Below are 20,652 nucleotides of genomic sequence, written 5' to 3' on the forward strand. Positions count from 1 at the left end.
TCATTAAGTCTTATGAATTGAATATGTTTTTAGTTGCATTGGTTAGGGGTGACTAAAACAATCATGTCTAGTTCCATTATTGTAAAATGACAGAAGCATAAATTCAAGGACTGAGTCCCAAGCAAACTGACAGTCAGTTAGACCCTGCTATATCGTACTCTCTGTATTTACCACCAAATTCTGTTACTTTCGTTCAGGGCCGGCTCCAGGCACCAGCCCTCCAAGCATGTGCTTGGGGCGGCACCTGGAGGGGGGTGGCGCTCACCTGGGGAGAGCGGGGCCGCGGCCGGGCTCGCCGCCCTCCCCCGGCGCTCCGGCCGGCCGGGGAGAGCGGGGCCGCGGCCGGGCTCTCCGCCCTCCTCCCGGCGCTCCGGCCGGCCGGGGAGAGCGGGGCCGCCCTCCTCCCGGCGCTCCGGCCGGCCGGGGAGAGCGGGGCCGCCCTCCTCCCGGCGCTCCGGCCGGCCGGGGAGAGCGGGGCCGCCCTCCTCCCGGCGCTCCGGCCGGCCGGGGAGAGCGGGGCCCAGGCCGGGCTCGGCGCCCTCCCCAGCGGGGGGCGGCGGGAGGCTTTTTTGCCTGGGGCGGCAAAAAAGCCAGAGCCGGCCCTGCTTTCATTACACAACAAATGAATATTGACTTGCACAGACAAGTTCTTATTTAAAAAAAAGTTTACCAGTTCAGAAAATGCAGAAAGTGGCAAAAATGCTTTTCTCCCCTCTTTTTCTCCCCCCTCCCCTCCCCCAAGAGAGCCATAATGTTGTCAGAAAGGGAAGTGTAGCTGGAACCTAACCTTAGCAATAAGAGGCAGTTCAAAAAGGATTAGTCTAACACACTGTTATTGTTAAGTGTTTTATTCTGAAATCAGTGGTACATTCTTGCAATAGAGAGCAGTTGAAAATTGCCTAAATAAAGTGGATTATGTAAACCAGGACATTATTTCCAATCTTGTAATACCTTATTGGAACACTCTCAGTACAGTATACGTTCCATAAAAATCTGTGTCAGAGGAATCTGGAAATCTGACCAGTTTAAGGAAAATAGAAAACACTCCAATCGCAGTTGCATACAACATTTGGGTATACCTAAATCTTATAAAGGTTTCATTTCTAACTAAGAGTAATCTATTTCCCAAGCTTCTTAAATTCATGATAGTTTCTTTTGTGTTTCTGAAGCAGATTGGGAATATCCACTGGCAACAAAACACAGATGAAGCATTATTTTTCTTAATTTTTCACTTAGACCTAATGTTGCAACAAAGTTGGGGTCCTTGAAAAAAGGCTACCACCAATCATTGATACCAGATCTACACCTACCTTCAAAACAGTCATGCTTTCAATTGAGTTACTAACTTTATGCAATAGTATCCAAGGATCTAAACTTCAGTGGGGTCTTATATTTTGGAAGTAGAGACTTTTATTTCCCAAAAAGGATTCAGATGTATTTTCTTAGGCAACTCTTTATAGAAACAGATCAGGACATGGATGGTTCATATGAATAGTAATGTGTGATAGAGCTTTCCTCTCTAAGGCTCAAATCTTCAGTGAGAATTTTGCCTAAGTAAAGACAGTCACATCAAGCTTCAGACTCACCACATATTCAGTGTAACTGAAAGCTGTTGCTATTGGATAGCAATTTTGACAACCTAAGAAAAGAATTCACAGGGTCTTCCATTCCCATTAGATAGATTCTCATTACAAATTCCACCATTTCAGTTTGCTTATTGGCCTCTCTGAGAGTTTGCACAAAAGCCAAGGATTCAGGGGCATCCATCTAAAGTGAGGTACAGTTGACAGGAAAGAGAGCTTGTTTTACTGTTGCCTTCCGGTACTTGTACTGTGCATAATTAGGTTTTTCACCACCACTGGGAATCTAGCATTTCAGATGCAGCAAAATCATGTTTATAAATAAAAGTGAGGGAGAGGGGATTATCCTTGGGGGCAAAACTATAGCTTTTCACACTATGACAATGACATTTTTTAGTCTTTCCCTCAGTTTCTTTTTTCATAGGTTAGCAAGGATGGGAAGAATGGTACTGATAGCATGAGTGGCAGAAAGTGCCTGGAGCACACTTTCTTGGGACAGTTTGGGCTATTTAAGGAGAGCTGATGGGTTCAGAAGAAGTTCTGCTCTTTGTAGCCAGAAAAATGGTCATCAGAATCATTATCTGTAGCTTAAAAGTGGGTTCTTTTAAGTGTCCAAGATGAAGATGACTTCATTCTCAAGGGCAAACTAAGGCTATATTATTGGTGATTGAGAATATCAGTTAGGATAAGTCCTGCTAGCATGAGCCAATTCAGTTCTTTTGTTAAGGGAAGGAAAAGACACTCATTGTTTTGGCTGAAAAAAATGACAGAAACTAATTCTAATGGGATTTTAGTTAGAATTAATCTAGAGGAAGGACGATTGGTGTGTTCCTGGGACAGTGCCTAAACAGGATACGGATGGTCTTTTCCTGTAATTGCACTAGTTATCATCTGCATCTCCAAAGCATTACATTAGAACCAAAATGCCATTGAGGTAACCAAATACACTTTTTATAAAAAGTCTATCAAGGGGCTAAAGCTGTCAGTCTCCAGTGTATAATAACTACATGATAGATGTGTGCTTAAGCTACGGCCAAAGTAGTATATGTGTGCCACAGTAAATAGTGGCAGATGGCCCTGAGAGTCACTGTAGCCTGAGTTACTGAAAGGCATTTTTCAAGGACAATATGGGAGTGGAGGATTTCTGCTCAGGAATTCACAGCAATGAAGCACAAATGGAATTCCCAGCTGTCATGAGAAATCTGAGATACCAAATAAGCTTAGCAGCTTCTCCCTCTCTTGCCTATTTTTCCTGCTATAATTAGATTTCAAAGCCAGGTAAAGATTTACATTCTTCATAAGATACTTTCAAAATAAGGATTTAAAAAAAATATTTCTTCATTGAAATGAGTATAAAAGTTGCATCAGATATTCGGGCTTCATCTAGCAGGACTTCAGTTTTTACGGACGTAGGCTCTGATCCTACAAGCTGATCTGTGCATGCATATCCCTGCACCCACAAAGAGACCCACTGACCTCAACAGAGCTCCGTGTGGCGATAAGGATTTGTCATAGGGAGTACAATGAAAGAAGTCTGTACTTCTCTATCTAGCCAATGGTTCCAAATTTAATTAAGTTTAAATTTCCACTGGGTATGTCTCATGGGGGTCCACTTGCACAGAACTCGGTGCAGAATTGGGGCCTAAACTGTGTTAGCTCCTCTTGACATATTAAAGAATGTAATGTCACTGATGATACGGAACCACCTCAGGCTTTGCATACACATTAAAATAAACTGTAAAGTCCGGTAACAGGTTTGAGCTAATAGAACTACTGTATCAGGTGCATCAGACACTATTACAGAATGTTTGATAAATCCCCTCATTCATTTAAAAAAAAATCCACTAAAGTCATTTCCTTTTGATAATCTACTTTCAGTGGAAGAGATTAACGTTCAACATAGTAACTGGAATTTGAAGTATTAATTATGAGTAGTAAATAACAAGGGATTATATATAGCCATCAGCTCTGAGGGGCTAGTTCATGAACACCGTTTCCACTATGGTTATTCCATGGAGAGTTACACTAGTATAACTATAGCAGTTTAAATTCACACATTAACTTATATGTTAATGGTATAACTTTCCCATGTAGACATCCCATATTGTGCTTCTCTCTTATAGAAATCATGATATGGTCCTGGTAAGAGGGATACTCATTAGGAGGTTATGTAGGCCTAAAGCCCTGGGTTTTTATTTTTGTTGTTACTTGAATGTATGTAACTTGCAAAAAGACAAGAAGTTTTCTAATTTCACAATGACAAAATAATTGTTTTTCCTTTTGTGAACTTCACTTACATAAATGTATTCCATAGCCCTCTCCTGTGCATCTAAATCTTTCTATTTATGCTGCTAAAATTATTCATATCTCCTGTTGGTCCATAGTAAATTATCACTCTGCAGCCACAGTCGTGTCCTGACCTAGATCATTGAATAAATTGAAAAGCTACAGTCTCAGCATGACCCTTAAGCTCCCCAACTAGTGACTTGTCTCCATGCCCGCTCTTTGCCATTTACTGTGAATTTTACTAATGCCCGTTTAAACATTCCATTTATACCTGTATTTTACATGTAGATTGGCAAACTAAGAGTACATCTACACTGCGATTTAAAAAAAAACAAAACTGCACGGAGTCTCAGAGCCACAGGCTCGGCTGCAGGGCTATAAAATTGTAGTGTAGATGTTTGAGCTCTGGTTGGAGGCCAGGCTCTGGGACCCTTCCCCTTGCAGGACCTCAGAGCCCAGGCTCCAGCTTGAAACATTTGCCATTTATAGCCCCACAGTCCAAGCCTAACGCAGGGGTCTGTTTTGGGACCGGCTCTGTTCAATATCTTCATTAACGACTTAGATATTGGCATAGAAAGTACGCTTATTAAGTTTGCGGATGATACCAAACTGGGAGGGATTGCAACTGCTTTGGAGGACAGGGTCATAATTCAAAATGATCTGGACAAATTGGAGAAATGGTCTGAGTTAAACAGGATGAAGTTTAACAAAGACAAATGCAAAGTGCTCCACTTAAGAAGAAAAAATCAGTTTCACACATACAGAATGGGAAGAGACTGTCTAGGAAGGAGTATGGCAGAAAGGGATCTAGGGGTTATAGTGGACCACAAGCTAAATATGAGTCAACAGTGTGATGCTGTTGCAAAAAAAGCAAACATGATTCTGGGATGTATTAACAGGAGTGTTGTGAGCAAGACACGAGAAGTCATTCTTCCGCTCTACACTGCTCTGGTTAGGCCTCAGCTGGAGTATTGTGTCCAGTTCTGGGCACCGCATTTCAAGAAAGATGTGGAGAAATTGGAGAGGGTCCAGAGAAGAGCAACAAGAATGATTAAAGGTCTTGAGAACATGACCTATGAAGGAAGGCTGAAAGAATTGGGTTTGTTTCGTTTGGAAAAGAGAAGACTGAGAGGGGATATGATAGCAGTTTTCAGGTATCTAAAAGGGTGTCATAAGGAGGAGGGAGAAAACTTGTTTACCTTCGCCTCTAAGGATAGAACAAGAAGCAATGGGCTTAAACTGCAGCAAGGGAGGTCTAGGTTGGACATTAGGAAAAAGTTCCTAACTGTCAGGGTGGTTAAACACTGGAATAAATTGCCTAGGGAGGTTGTGGAATCTCCATCTCTGGAGATATTTAAGAGTAGGTTAGATAAATGTCTATCAGGGATGGTCTAGACAGTATTTGGTCCTGCCATGCGGGCAGGGGACTGGACTCGATGACCTCTCGAGGTCCCTTCCAGTCCTAGAATCTATTAATCTATGAATCTAAATAAGCTGATCTGGGTCTTTTATTGCAATGTAAACATACCCTAAGAGCCTGACACTACTCAAAAACTTTACAAAAAATATAGTGTCACACACACTCAGCTTGTCTTACTGATTATATTTTATTTATATTACAATAGCAACCAAAATTTGCTAGGCATTGTACAGAGGCATAAGATGATGTAGGACTTGCCCCAAAGAGTTTACTCTCTAAAGAGAGAAGCCTGAAAAGGAGGATAAAAGATTAGGTTCTAGTTTGATACCCCATGCTTATTCCCATCTAAAACCCTCTTGTATCTCAATTCAGTTTATCCTTTGATGGTCTCCGGAATTTTGTCTGACTAAAGGCAAACTTTGAGCAAGAAAACTAGGCTACTAACATCTTTCCTCTTTTTATAGACTGAGGCAATGTGAGATGTTGTCTGATGATGAGAGAAGTATCCAGATTCTTTTAGGTCCTTGTAGTATTCTTATGTTTGGAAAGCACAGTGTTAGAGGTTCTTTCATCTTTATTTCTTATGTGTAGGGCCTTACCAAATTCACAACCATGAAAAAAACATCACGGATCGTGAAATCTGGTCTCCCCCGTGAAATCTGGTCTTGTGTGCTTTTACCCTATACTATACAGATTTCACGGGGGAGATCAGTGTTTCTCAAGTTGGGGAGTCCTGACCCAAAAGGGAGTTGCGGGGGGTCACAGGGTTATTTTAGGGGGGTCGCGGTATTGCCATCCTTAATTCTGAGCTGCCTTCAGAGCTGGGCAGCCGGAAAGCAGCAGCTGTTGGCCGGGCGCTCAGTTCTGAAGGCAGTGCCCTGCCAGCAGCAGTGCAGAAGTGAGGATGTCATGGTATGGTATTGCCACCCTTACTTCCGCGCTGCTGCCTTCAGAGCTGGGCGGCTGGAGAGTAGCAGCTGCTGACGAAGGGCCTACCTCTGCAGGCAGCAGTGCAGAAGTAAGGGTGGCAATACCATACCATGCCATCCTTACTTTGTGCTGCTGCTGGCAGCGGCTCTGCCTTCAGAGCTAAGATCCCAGTCAGCCTCTGCTGCTCTCCAGCTACCCAACTCTGAAGGCAGCACTGTTGCCAGCAGCAGCATAGAAGTAAGGGTAGCAGTACCGTGACACTCCCCCCCTCTCCCCCCCAACTCCTTTTTGGGTCAGGACCCCTACAATCACAACCCTGTGAAATTTCAGATTTAAATAGCTAAAATCATGAAATTTATTATTTTTAAAATCCCATGACCATGAAATTGACCAAAATGGACTGTGAATTTGGTAGGGCACTACTTATGTGAGTGCATGCTTGCATCATGTTGATTTGAAGATATTCTTCAGTGTGAATACCTTATCAAAATTACTTTTTTCAGCTTCTTTTCCATCTTCACAGTCCCCATCAAGGCTCCTGCTACTGTTTTTAAATGATCCTACAACTTTCCCACCTAAGAGAAAAACATTTTTGTTCCTTATATCTTTATATTCCCATGCTGCTCTTCTATTGCATTTTTACTCTTATTTTTACTTGATAAATCAAAATGAATCTTCACTGCTTCCTCTCCTCTTTTAGAACATTAGTTTTAATTTCTATAGTAAGCCAGGATGGATATTTTTTCCCCCCAACAACTGTAGTTTTGTTGAAAACTAAAATAAATCTGAGTATCAAGTGGAACCAAGTTTGTGCACCTTTAAAAAAAAATAATCTATCTACAAGCGCACATAAAAAATTCTAAAACATTATTTTAAACAGTGTTGTGGTTCTCATGGTCATCAACTCCCAAATTTCCCTCATCACCCCCTCATTTAATTATACAGAATTCATGCCTCTAGACATTTGTCTTCAGAGTAATTCATCCTTTTGTGTGCACTTAAGTAAAATGTTAATGTATTTTCCCCAAGGATTACATAGGGGATTTTTTTCTGCCTGCTACTCATGGACAAAGAGCCACATTACCATAGCATAGCTGCAGTTCAAACAGTTCTTGAACCTCAAGATTCCTTATGGCTTGTTCGGAACCAGTGATGATTTGGTCTAGTATTATGTGCCCTTTCCCATCCCAGCCCCCTTTGCCACTAACGCTCCCCAATAATTCAGTGGGAATTTCATCAGCTCATCTCTATTGATAGTTCATTTCTGGACAGTTAACATCTCCCATGAAAATAACCTTCCCTCTCTCACTTGTCCTAGTTTGAGCACCACTCTTCCAACTCCATGGTCTCTGTTTATGGGAGGCTTGTAAGATCCACCTACCTACTTGAGCCCTATCCTCCTAACAATTATGTAAACAGATTCAGGCCCTGTGTTGCTGAGCTGCATTAGACAATTAACCTACATGTGTAACACCTCTCATCCTGCTGCATTCCCTCTCCTTACAGTATAATTTGTAACCATAATAAAGTTAATCTCTATCCAGAATTTAATACTGCAGTTCTATTGGGTTTTGTGTTTTCTAATGGGCCTGGATATTTGTGTGTGTGTGCATAAACAGGGAATTGGGGATGGGGAAAAATGCTCTAGATGTGGCTTTTTCCCCTCTCCCAGATGTTTACTGTGCTTATTATGTTGCACCTACAATCAAACAAATTTCAGGTGAATAATTAGAGCTGTCCTTTTTCTTTTTTTCCTCTTCCTTTCAGGTTTCCATACTAGGCTGCCCTGATCCAAAAGTTCATGAGATTGCATACCAGTATGGAAAAAATGTTGGCATAGCTTTTCAGGTAGTGTTTTCTGTTGCTTTTACGGAATTAGTGGGAAGTCTAAAATGCACACTTCTCAAAACTACATTGGAAACCAAACTGGATTGCTGTAATTCTCTGTATACATTTTCTTTTAATTAGACACAGCAATTAAAATGTGTTGTATCATGTTTTTTGTTCTTTTTTTTTTAATGTGGTAAAATTTGCTTTTGTGTTTGTCTTCTTCCAGCTAATAGATGATGTGCTAGATTTTACATCATGTGCTGACCAGTTGGGGAAACCAGCATCAGCGGATCTCAAACTTGGATTAGCCACAGGCCCTGTTTTATTTGCTTGCCAACAGGTAGGGTTAAAGAACATTCTCCAAAAATAAAAATCATTGCTGGCTTAAAGGGACACTCTCAACTTGAAATCTAGTCAATTTAAAATATGCTTGGGACATAGCTAGGAGGGATCTCCTCTCCTCTGTACCTAATGAAACATGTACTGGCATTGACTGGCTCCAGCGGGAGCTGCGTTCAGCATTCCTCCATTTGAGAGTGGACTGTTACTGAGGGCTTGAAGAGAAATAAGTTAGAACAAGCTTAGATAAGTGGTTTGTTTTTTTCCCCTTCCTTACATCCCCCAGAACAAAAATAGAGTAAGAGACTAATATGGGTACACCCTTGCACAAAGGGGAAGGACGATATGGCAAGAGAGCCGCCATATAGAAAAGACAGGAAGGCAGGGATGGTACTGGCTACATAGAAAGGGAGTGATGTCTAGTGGCCCCTGAGAACAAAACCCTCCATGTTCCACTTGTTTCAATGGGAAATCCCCTAGGAGTCACGAGAACTCGTTCACACCCTGTAAGATCTCTCCTTACTTAATGATCATTTTCTAGAGAAAAAGGGAAGAGAAGCAGATACAACAGAAAAAAGGAACAGCGAGAGTGGCAGAAGTACAGAAAGAGGATGCAGTGTAGAAATGAACAGCAAGTGCACAGAAAAGGGAAGATACTTGCAGACTGACACAGGACACAGCAGAGGCAGAGACAGTGCACTGCACTATTACAACAATTTGTGTAGTTGATTGATCTGTAGAGTGCTGATGAGTCCAACCCAGAACCTGTTTTATTAACTTAGTATTTTATTTATTTACATTTGTATATTACATCGTAGGTGCACATGGCACGCAGTGTTTCTCAAATGCAGCCACCAGTGGATTTGTTTGCAGCCAGGACAGCCTCAAAAGAATAGGTGGAGATTTGGGGGAGGGGAGGGACAAGAGAAGCAAAGCAGCAGCCCCTCCCTGCACCACCCAGCTGTTGCTCCTGACTAGCTGTTACCAAGGGCAGCAAGATGTGCCACCTTGATGTTTGCGCTGGCACTGCCAATGGGGATCAGTACCCTGCACCATTCAGCCTCCTCGGGGGTTCTGGGCAGCGCCTCAGGAGCCAGGTGGGGCTTGTGTGTGCAGTGCTGGACGTGGCTCTGGAGGCAGCTGCAGTGTTCAGGTGTCAGGACACTCCCTTGGGCAGCTCCCCTGCTCCCGCCCGGCTGGGGTATGGGGAGCCTGGGGCAGGCTCTCAGTGAAGAGCTGCGGGAGACAGACAGGTTTGTCAGAGCAAGAGTTGGTGGCCCCACTCTGCAGCTACCAAAAAATTTGTTGTGAGAACCCCTGCTCTACTGAGTGGCTAAAGACACAGTGCCTGAGCCGCTTAGAATCTAAGCTAGAAATGGCATGGAGAGGTGACATCTGGCAAAGGAGGAAGTTTACACACTAAGGTTGTGTGGTTCTGCTTGTCACGAGGTACACAATGGTAGTGCCACCGTTTTTGTTTAATAAAAAAAAAAAAAAAAAAGTTTAGTAAAGGATCCTAAAGGAGTAAGGATTATTGTGGTAAATGGCCATACAGAGGCTGAAAACTATAGATTCTCTGTATCATCTTAAATAAATGGGCTAGTTCCTATTGACTTTAGTTGGACTCATGGGTGAAGGAGGTTACATTATTCTTGGTATTCAGATTTGTTCATCTGTTAGTAACAAAATTCCCAGCTGAAAATGAATTTTGATTACTGTCTAGCTGGAGCATTATTTAAATACTTTAACAGCTGTTATGGTCAATGCATGTTGTTATTTTCATGCCAAGAATCAGTAGTCTCCCACTACTGCTTGTGTTTAGTCATTTAAGTAGGCTTCTATTCTCAAATCATCTGGGTTTAAGTGCCACTAGCAGCTTTGTAATTATTCGTTCGGGCCACCGTTTAGTAATGGAAGAAACTGGAGGAGATCAAATGGTTTAGCTGTAAAAGACCCATTCTCTTATCCATATATCCATCTTAAAATTGTGCTGTCTGTTCTCAGTTAATCAGCTTTTGGTTCGACTCCCATGTTTGCATTTTATTAATTGTTCTAGAGTAGACAAAACCTGAGTTTCCAGTATTAAAATAAAGCTGGAAAAAACCTGACAAACATTTTAGGATTGTCATTGATCACAAGTCCAGTGTTTTGTTTACAGGCCACTTACTAGCGTTCCCCCTTTCACACTCTTTATATCTTGATGACGGAAGGCAATTGTCAGTGCTTCATCAAGCTGTCCTTCCACAGAACATTTTGGAAGGCCTTTTGTGCCCAGGGGAGGGCCTCTTCATTGACAATTTCCTACTGTTTACAAGAAACTAGTACTGAGCCACACTAGAGACTTATGTATTATTTGTTTACATAAGTTTTAAAAACTGGATCTGGGACTGCAATCAGACACTTGTACTACTAGCAATAAACGTTAGCCTCAGTGCAAATAGATGTGTGTCTCCACAGCCCCACAGTTTGGACAGGAATTAGCAATGGGCAACGAACTGCAGCACTGTAACTCTCCTGTGTGGACTCTGCAACAGGCTTACATTAATGCGAACTAGGAATCTTTGTTTGTGCTGGTGCAGTGCTATTCACACCCCTCTAGTCTGAACTGCCGGGCTGGGTAAGATAAGCCCTTTGAAGAAGAAAACTCAATCTAAAACATGTAAAGGGTTTTTCTGTTGAAGGTTAATTTTTCTTTGGGAAAAGGTATACATCTGCTTCTCTTCCTCCTACCATTTTGGCCAGCAGTTAGTCTGTTATTTCCATATGTTGAAGATGCTTTTACAAACACATACAACATTATGGCTTTGGAAATGCCTCTATCTTTCCACTGTCACAGAAAAGTTATATAAAATAAATGAGCAACACCTTTATGCATTTAAAGTTGACTTAAGTGGGAGTTTTTTAAAATTTATATGTATAAATGTAAAATCAGCCCCTGCTCAGCATAATCTGACTGTATTTTCAGGTTCTCTAACAATTGAAATGAAAGCTGCAAGCTGGATATTGGTTCCCTTAAGAGAATTTACCAATTTGCACAGAATAGTTAAACATTAAAGTTCTCATACATTTTCAATCCTATTATTTTTAAGAAGTGATTTTAGAATTAACATAAGCACTCCTTTCAAAGGTTTATACATTAGCTGTTATGTGCAAAGTTAAAGGCTAAGAATAGCTTTGTGTGAAAGGTCTGGTTTTTCTATATTTTTGCAAGTTAAATGCAGCTAACTAATAAATAACCTAAGAGCAGAGATGTATAATATGCAAATTGTAATTAAAATTGCCATAATACAGTAAAAGTTGGAATCCATAAAAAACCCAGTGAGCACTAACATTTGTTTGTAGGTTCTGCCTAAGAAAACTGTTTGAAAGCAGTGGGAGGAACATTGTCAGAGAGAAATAGGTCCCCAATACAAAATTTCTCAATTCAACATACATTGATACTGAAGGCTGCATAAGGAAAGCTGATCATCCTTTACAAATGTATAGCAAGTTAAATTTTTGCTTGATCCTAGCTGTCGCCTGATGAGGAAAAAAGCTCTTTTTTTATAAAGCAGCATACTGATGCTGAGAAATAATGTGTTCTAAAATACAGCATCTGGAGGAAGTAAGGGCTAGTAGCTGTTTGGATTTATGATAGTGATTTACCCAGACAATGCACTTTAGACTGGCTGACTTGTAGAGTAAGACTTATAAAAGTGTAGTTAATGAGTGAGAGGCTGAGAACACAAAATATCCTACATTTTAAATGTTCAGATTTTATATGAAAAGCCAAGGTGATTAACTACATTAAGTATTCAGATAAATACCTATGCTATCATCCTAGAATGTAAACCAGGGGTCAGCAACCTTTCAGAAGTGGTGTGCTGAGTCTTCATTTATTCTCTCTAATTTGTTTTGCATGCCAGTAATACATTTTAATGTTTTTAGGTCTCTTTTTATAAGTCTATAATAAGGTTTTTAAAATGTTTAAGAAGCTTCATTTAAAATTAAATTAAAATGCAGAGCCCCTCAGACCGGTGGCCAGGACCCAGGCAGTGTGAGTGCCACTGAAAATCAGCTTGTGTGCTGCCTATGGCACACTTGCCATAGGTTGCCTACCCCGATGTAAACAGTGATGGGGAGAGTCTAAGATGCATTTCTGAACATTTATACTGTCTACACTGCATTTAAACACCCACAGCTGGTCTGGATCAGCCTGCCCGAGCCCAACATTTCTGTATTGCAATTTTATAGCCCCCTGCCCCTGTCTACGTCAGCTGACTGGACCAGCTGCAGCTGTTTTATTGCAGTATAGACACAAAGTTGGTTAGAGGATAGTGGTTTGGTATTGAACTGTTAGCTAGATACTACCCACAGAGATGATTACAAGTAGAAGAGGGACCCAGATTCTAACTAGCCCTTATTTTGCCCATTTAATTCAAGTCAACCATGTTCAGGAATGGTGGTGATCTGATTTGGGTCCAATTCTAATTAAATATTTAGCACAGTGGGAAGTCAGATGCACATCAAATGGGACAGGTTCAGTTATGTTTGAATTGCTGTGTCTTACCTTACCTCTCCCCAAGAAATGGAACACATCCAACTTCCACTACATCCAAATTTACTATGATTTCATCCCCCACCCCCTCAAGATGTCTAAAGGGTTGGTTTCTACTCAACTATTTTGAAAGGACAGACAAGTTCTACACTACATTGATCCCTACTGCAGCTATATTTAAAACCTACACATAGAAATTTAAACCTGATATGCAGCAAGTAATATGTGCATGGGGATGAGGAATAACCTAGTTACTGGAGGTGGTGTGAAAGTGAGAAGCTTCCACCCAATGCCTTGTATTCTTACTACTTTCATAAGAGGAGCTCTAAAGCATTTATTTCAAAGCAGGTAAGTTATCCTTCTTGTACAAAGTGACCCTTAAGACACCTGATCTGGTTAGAGTAGATGCCTCCACTAGACTGACAGTCTATTAATATAAACAAAGGGGAGATAAAAATGTACTAGGTCCCTGGAGCTAGTATAACAGGCAGCTATGCAGAGAAAACGCTTCATAAGAAACAGCCAATACTTAAATTTTCTCCTTCATGTTTAGTTTCCAGAAATGAATGCCATGATCATGAGGAGATTCAGTTTGGCAGGTGATGTTGAACGTGCTCGGCAATATGTATTTCAGGTAAGACTAGTATGAAGTATAAATTTATTTAATTCCTCAAATTAGTTGTAGCAGTTATAGGCAATCTAGAACTCATTGCATGAATTAGCCACAGATGGCAGGGCTGTATTTTAAAAAGTTTAGCATCTAACTCGAAGTGGTTCTCAGCCAGGACTACCCATACCCCTGGGAGCACACATTTGCCTTGTTTTATTACATAAAGCACTATCAAAGTCAGTACAAACTAAAGTTTCATACAGACAAAATGAGAAAGTAAACAATTTTTCAGTAATAGTGTGCTGGGACACTTTTGTATTTTTGCCTGATTTTGTGAGCATGTAGTTTAAAATTAGGTGAAACTTTGGGTATGCAAAACAGATCAGACTCCTGAAAGGGATACAAGAGTTTAGAAAGGTTGAGAATACTGAACTATAAGATGTAATCAAAGATACTGTTGCAAAGGTATTCAAACTTTGCTGGTTCCTGGGGTGAAAAATAGCTTGCTGGCACAGCACTTAAGAGGAACAGCAGAGGCAGGTTACTGGATTAGATAGATGTAGCAACATAGTTAATGCACTGGATCCAAGAGGGTCAGTTTCTAAGAACTCAGTTGCTGGTACTGAAGAGTAGCTATGTTTCAGAGGTACAAAAAAACAAACACCACACCACCAGATAGGTACAGTCAAGAAAGCTTGCATTGCTTCTTAGTTTAAATCTGGCCCTGCTAAAAGAAAATTTTCAATTTAATAGTCTACCCCTAAAATCTTAGTTTCTAATTTTAGAGTATTGTGTAATGAGACATCTTTGTCAAATTTAAAACTTGCAGAATTTGGACATTAGCACAGGACATGGATGACCAGAAGTAGTCAGTTTAATTCACTAACCAGATATTCCTGTTTAATAAGTCAGTTTTAAATGCAAAATGTTTTGAGGTTTTTTCTGCACATTTAAGGTAGTTTAACAATGAGAAACAATTACTATTTGTGCATTTGAATCCCAATTTCCATTCAAATGCAACTTGACACAAATCATGAGTTCAATAATTAATCACCTAAGAAATGTATCATTGGCCCATTTCTAATCAAAAGTTTAAAATCCAGAATCTGATGGTATGTTATGCCATTATATTGTTTAAGAATACTGTATCCTGGTTAGCAAGTCATACCAGATTATATGAAGGAAATCAACCTTTCTTCAGGAAAATAACTGAAGTGTAAATGTAAAACAAGATTAAAATCAAGCTTTCTTGCTTGCTGATTTAAATCCAATCTACCATGACTAGAGCCAATGTAGAGGGTTAAAGACACTAACTCACTTCCAACAGCATTGGTTTGTTTTACATGTAGCAATGGAAATAATTGCTACTCTATTACTTTTTTTTTTTTTTTTTTTTATTAAAAGAGTGATGGTGTACAGCAAACAACCTACCTCGCCCAACACTACTGCCATGAAGCAATGAAAGAGATTAGTAAACTGCGACCATCCCCTGAACGAGATGCCCTCATTCAGCTCACAGAAACTGTACTCACCCGAGACAAGTGAGACACCTTCTTCCACTCATACTGGCAGCTACTTACCAGACTGTGCCTATAAAACTACATTTCAAAACATCTTGGTTTGCTTCCAGTGCTGGTTACCAAAAAAAATTTTTTAAATATTTTCTGAAATTAATATACTTTAAGTTTATGAAGATGTTTGAGGGAAGCCATACAACTATGAAACAATCTGTTAAATTGTACTAATTCTGTCTAAATGTGTTTTAATAAGGGCGTTTATGTTGGGGGAAGTATTGTTTACACTTAATATTGATGTACAATGCCAATGAGAATAAATATCAGTTAAAATTAATGCGTTCCAAACAACATTAAATATTACTGTAAGTGTGAAGTGATAAGGTTTACTGCAAAAACATGGTTTGATTGCTTTCCCAGCTGTGTGTGTTAAACTTCAGAAGTACCCAAAATGTTATATAGGAGAATGGTTTATTATAAAAGACTGTACATAAACTTAACAAGTTATATACAAATTAAGTGAAGACTTTCCAATTTATAAAGAAAATACAAGTAAATTATTGGTTGCTAATTTTTCAGAAGGTGATATTAACACTTAAAGCAGAAAGCATTTGGAAGTTACAATGATTTTAGGGAGAAGGTGAAGGAGTTCCAATATTTCTAATTTTACACTAGAAAAGAAATGATGCAGCAACCAATCAAGCTTCCAACCACCAGTCTTTTAGCACTTTGTTATAGAAGTGTACATTTAATACCCCATTAGGACAGCACTTTAAAGTCCAAAACAAATCTTTACTACATACAATAATAGAGCATACTACATACTCTACTTCAGATAAGCTAAGCAATACAGTTTTGTATAAACTGAAGTGAACATCCCATCTGACTTTTTGCCCAATTTCCCATAATGGAGTGGAGAGGCAAAGTGCATTTGTCACTTTCCAGTAATAAACAGGATGTGAATGTCTGTCCCCCTCTTTCTGTATGACTGCTAGCTCTGACTGCCTACTGGGTGAATTATCAGCTTCAAACATACAAATTTCTCCTGCTGGTCCAGCATACAGTGTGTATTTAGTAATGTCAGTTGCAGCAAACTGAAACTAATTATTAAATTACAGTGAGTTCAACACTCAGCTGAGAATCCTTTAAGTACTTAATTTTAGCAGTACTTGAACCCTTTACACACTAATTTTGAAAGAATGTTCTGATAAGTGGATAATTTTCAGGTTTGGTATATTTGTTTGCCCACTAATGTCAATGTTAAAAATAAGGCTACAACACTTGTCCTTAGTTTAGTACATTGCTAGTGATACCACAATCATAAATTGGCTTACTTGGCAAAGCAATTAGAAGTGCTGACAAAGTAATGCACAAGACCTTTGGTTCCACATATATTTATGAATGGAAAAGTTGTAATGCAAATTTACTCATTTAAAAAAAACTTGGTACAAATTACACATACATAAGACCACCCATTTTTGATTCACATGGACACCGTAGAGACTCAAGCAATTCATTGCAATAGATTTTAGTGAGTTCTCCAGGTAAAGATTACAACAAATTGGAAGCATCTTGGATTTTTAAAAAAGTATATTTCAATACATAAGTTTGTATGCATGCTTTAAACAATTATAGTTCAAGAATGAGCAAGAGTCTAACAAAAAGTAATATGACCAGCACTGACATTAAACTTTTCACCCAGATTTTAATATGTTAGTCTAACTTAATGTTAGTTACCATGCTGCACTGAAAAATGTAATGGCACAATCTGAATCATGGTTCATTAAATATTATACCCTACTTCCCAAGAATATTTAGGCTGGTCATAAAATTAACAACGCGTAAGTAAATAAGCATAACCAGTAATAAGACAGTTGCTTGTTTTACAAATTGCTATCAGGTAAGACAAACTGTCTCCAAAGATTTATGCTTATGGAGATGGACATTCTTCAATCATACCATTAAAACAGTATGGCCTGAAAAGATGGGCACATTTTTTTTTAAAGTGTATTAAGACAATTGTTAACCTTTAGTTACCTCTTGTAAATAATCATGGTATGATTGAATACAAGACCCAACTTGAAAAGCAAAGATTCTAATCAGCATAGTGCATGATTGATTCAACATAATTCCCAGGGAACAGGCCAGTCACTCTATTGCAAACTCCTTCATACCACCCGTCATCATTCTTCTTTATCACATAAATGATTGCACCTTCCATAAAGGACAGCTCATCATCCTTGTCCTTTGTGTAGTCATATATAGCAACAACTGGGGATGAAAAGAGTCAGACAAATTAGTTTGGCATGTACTATTACACAATACACAGCATTTTAAAGTGCAGGTCTCATTTAAGTGACTAGTAAGGACATCTCAGGGTTTTCAGTGTTGGTCTCAGTGATTCCTGTATCTAATGTGCTCAGTTTACAAATAAAGTCATCCCCCAACTCTCCCCCCCCCCCCTTTCAACATGAAATCTGGAGAGTCAAGATAAATTTTCCTCTTAACATTACCACCAGTAAAGAAGGTGTACAGGCCCAGTTAGGCCCTCAATTAAACTTTTGGCTTGCACAGGTGTAATTGATCGGAATGTAGAAAATGTTTCAGAGATACATGAAAAGGAACAGAATCCAGTTCACTGAGGTGTAAAAAAAAAAAAAAAGTAAACTGTTAGCCTGGCAGCCACAACACTGTGTCACAGCAGATAGCACCTGAAATACACACATCTGTTAAGGTGCTATTTATATAATTTTGTAGAGTAGAACCTTCCCAAGGATAAAATCAGCTAGTCACTAATGCTGGCCATGTTTATGTAGTGCAGCTTTTAGCGAAAATCCTAAAGAAATCAGATCCAAAGGGAAGCTGTTAAAAGGCACATCTCCTACTTATAAGTGGCATATAACAGTGCTGTGGATCTAAAGATTCCAACCTTGCAGATTAATCTTAGAACTAAATTCACCAGCACAGGCGTGATTTTTTTCAATTTTTTAATTTAGGAGATTTTTAGGTCCAAAATAAATTAAGGTTGCAATCACTCAAGAATTAGGAAATTCCAGAATTGAGGTTCCCTATACAACCTTAAATTAGCCTCCAATTTACATTTTGATAGTTTTTAAACACATGACCACATCCTATATGTTTCCATAAGACCTTCAGGGTGCAGGCTGAACTGTGCTCTGGTAATAAATCAGGGTTGTTTAGTGAAAGAGGCTGTTGGCTGTAGGGCCCCTGCCTCAACTGTTGCAAAAGTTGGAAGGTATGTAGCACATGAGGAAAGGAACTGCATCAAAGAGAGGAAGGTCTGGTGGTTAAGATTGTTGAATGCTGCTCTGGAGAATTAGATTCCTTCTATCACTCCCTCTGCCACGCGTTCCTATGTGATATTAGGCAAGTCACATAAACCAAAGCTTTGACAAGCGGCCACTGTGTTCCTCATTTTCTAGGTGCTTAAACTTGATGCTAGTGTTTGATTTATGGAAGTGCTGAGCACTCGGATGCAACTGAAGTCAATGGGAGCTGTGTTCAGAACATAAAATGCTAAGTACTCTGCTTCAATACTATTGCTATTAAATGTTAAGAATTCTGAAAAATAAGGCCCTAGGCTTTTCAAATTATGCACCTAAAGTTAGTGGACACTTCTTGCTTTAATCTTTGTGCCTCATTTCCCCCTGTATAAAATGGAGATAATACCATCACCTCACAGGTGACAAAAAGACAAAGACAAAATTAACTGTTTGTCAAGAACTAAGATGTGAGCACAAAAGAGAAGCCACTGAGGAAAATTAACAATTCTGTAGTCAGTTCACGGTTTGGAGGGTGCACAGCAAATAATGCCTGGGGCCCCACATTGAATGATTAGCATAAAAATATGGAAGTAGTAATGATTCAGTGAGCACATTTCATCCTGTACACTCAATGAGTCAGGGGTCCTATGGAAAAAAATAGCATGTGATTATGTAAATGAAGACAAGCCATGTGCACAAGAGGGCCAAATTAGTGTTGCACAAACAGCCTTAATTCTGACATTTCGTAAGTGCTGAGTGCTTGACATTTCAACCTTAATGTACTTTTTATGGATGAAAGATGGATTTATGTTGGGGGCAGAGGGCGGGCAGAAGAAGAAAAAAAAACAAAAAACTTTCCACAGTGAGTAATTACAGTGGTAGCATTGATCAGTTTCATGCTCCTTAGTCAGTTCCAAGGGTGTACATGTGGCAGATATCTGGAGAAGGGAGTGACTTACGGTCAGGTTCATTTTACTAATGTGCCCAATGTTGGCATCACTCAAATGTCTATAAACTCGTGCTGAAAACAGTTTAGCAACTAATGAAGATGGAACATAATAGTTCAACTGTTACAGGGAAGAAAACATACTCCAAACTCCAAATCGATCACTATCACATTTTCCCTAACTGTGAAACATTTCCCCTCTCGACAGTGGCAGCCAAATCATTTTAAACACCAGGTCACAGGAAACTTGTTGCTGGCAGTTGTCACAAACTGGTTATTTTCTTAGCATAGATTGACCCTACAGCTAGGAAATTGGCATGTCAGTTATTTGCAGAAACAAACATTGCCAGTCTTATGAATGAGGTAAAGAGTTCCATATGCAAATAGGATTTAAAATACTCTTAAGACATTTCTCAAACAAAACCACTATAATTTTACCGTTAAAAGGCTAATGTAAGCCAACTTTGTTATCTCATTTATTCAACATCATTAAGGGAAAAATCCCACAAATAATCAGGCTTTTTGGCCCTACTGGTCTTTCAATGAGGTTATTTCTGGATAGACATCCAGCAGGGTTGACAGTCATTGCTGGTCTAGAAGTGGGCTGTAGCCCACGAAAGCTTATGCTCAAATAAATTTGTTAGTCTCTAAGAGGTGCCACAAGTACTCCTGTTCTTTTTGAAGATGAATTAAATCCAATTTACAGCTATTTCTTGTAATGATGGATTACTTATCCACTTCCTTCCAGAGTGCTTGAGTGTATCAAGGACTCTATTTGTTACACTGGACACAGCCACTGAGAAGTTAGGAAAGAATGGTTATAAGTTTGGATTGAGCAGGGAGATTTTGGTTTCCTTTCATCAGAGCCTACAAGTTAAATTGCAGTTATGTATTGCCACCATGTCAATGTATGGATTGAACTCTTACCTTTCTCAATATAGTTTTTAGGGGCCCAAGCAGGGTCTCCATCTGCATACGGATCACTGTACTGCACTACTGCAGCTTCCTCATCCTCATAATCCACAGGGGGAGGGGGAGGAGGAGGAGGAGAATCATCAAACATAGGCATCTCATCTGGAGGTGGTGGAGGAGGAGGAGTTGGACTATCAGCAACTAAAAAAACGTTTGAAGATTTGCATCAGAAACAGTAAAGTAAACCTTAGGCTGTGCATTGTAGAGAAAGAGAGCATGCACTACAATACCATGCACTGCTTAGAAACAAAGGCTTTACATGTTAAAGCTACAAAACACAACTATGTTATTAGTGGTCAAATCTATGTATAAATGCTACTAGAGTCAAAGCACATGCTCCAGGGGCCATAAGCTGATTGCCAGCAGATAGAATTTTTGTCCCATCTCCATGTATGACAAGCGAC

The 20,652-nt window shown here is 39.7% G+C and overlaps 2 protein-coding genes across 6 annotated transcripts in view; one reads left to right on the plus strand and one right to left on the minus strand.

Moving 5' to 3' along the window:
* The window catches only part of PDSS1 (decaprenyl diphosphate synthase subunit 1), a 35,191-nt gene extending 20,114 nt beyond the window's left edge, over positions 1-15,077 (plus strand). The window contains exons 8-11 of the mRNA XM_065399233.1: positions 7,984-8,064; positions 8,273-8,386; positions 13,476-13,556; positions 14,937-15,077. Of these exons, the coding sequence (XP_065255305.1) occupies positions 7,984-8,064; positions 8,273-8,386; positions 13,476-13,556; positions 14,937-15,077 (417 nt within the window). The remainder of the gene's footprint in view (positions 1-7,983; positions 8,065-8,272; positions 8,387-13,475; positions 13,557-14,936) is intronic.
* A 434-nt stretch (positions 15,078-15,511) lies between these two features.
* Positions 15,512-20,652, minus strand: part of ABI1 (abl interactor 1) — a 125,244-nt gene continuing 120,103 nt past the window's right edge. For all 5 annotated transcript variants that reach the window (XM_065399232.1, XM_065399231.1, XM_065399229.1 and 2 more), the window contains 2 exons: positions 20,204-20,389; positions 15,512-17,317 (listed from right to left, as the gene is read on the minus strand). In XM_065399232.1, coding sequence (XP_065255304.1) covers positions 17,142-17,317; positions 20,204-20,389 — 362 coding nt within the window. In that variant the 3' untranslated portion in view covers positions 15,512-17,141. The remainder of the gene's footprint in view (positions 17,318-20,203; positions 20,390-20,652) is intronic.

This window comes from Emys orbicularis, chromosome 2 (assembly GCF_028017835.1).
Source record: "Emys orbicularis isolate rEmyOrb1 chromosome 2, rEmyOrb1.hap1, whole genome shotgun sequence".
NCBI lineage: Eukaryota > Metazoa > Chordata > Testudines > Emydidae > Emys > Emys orbicularis.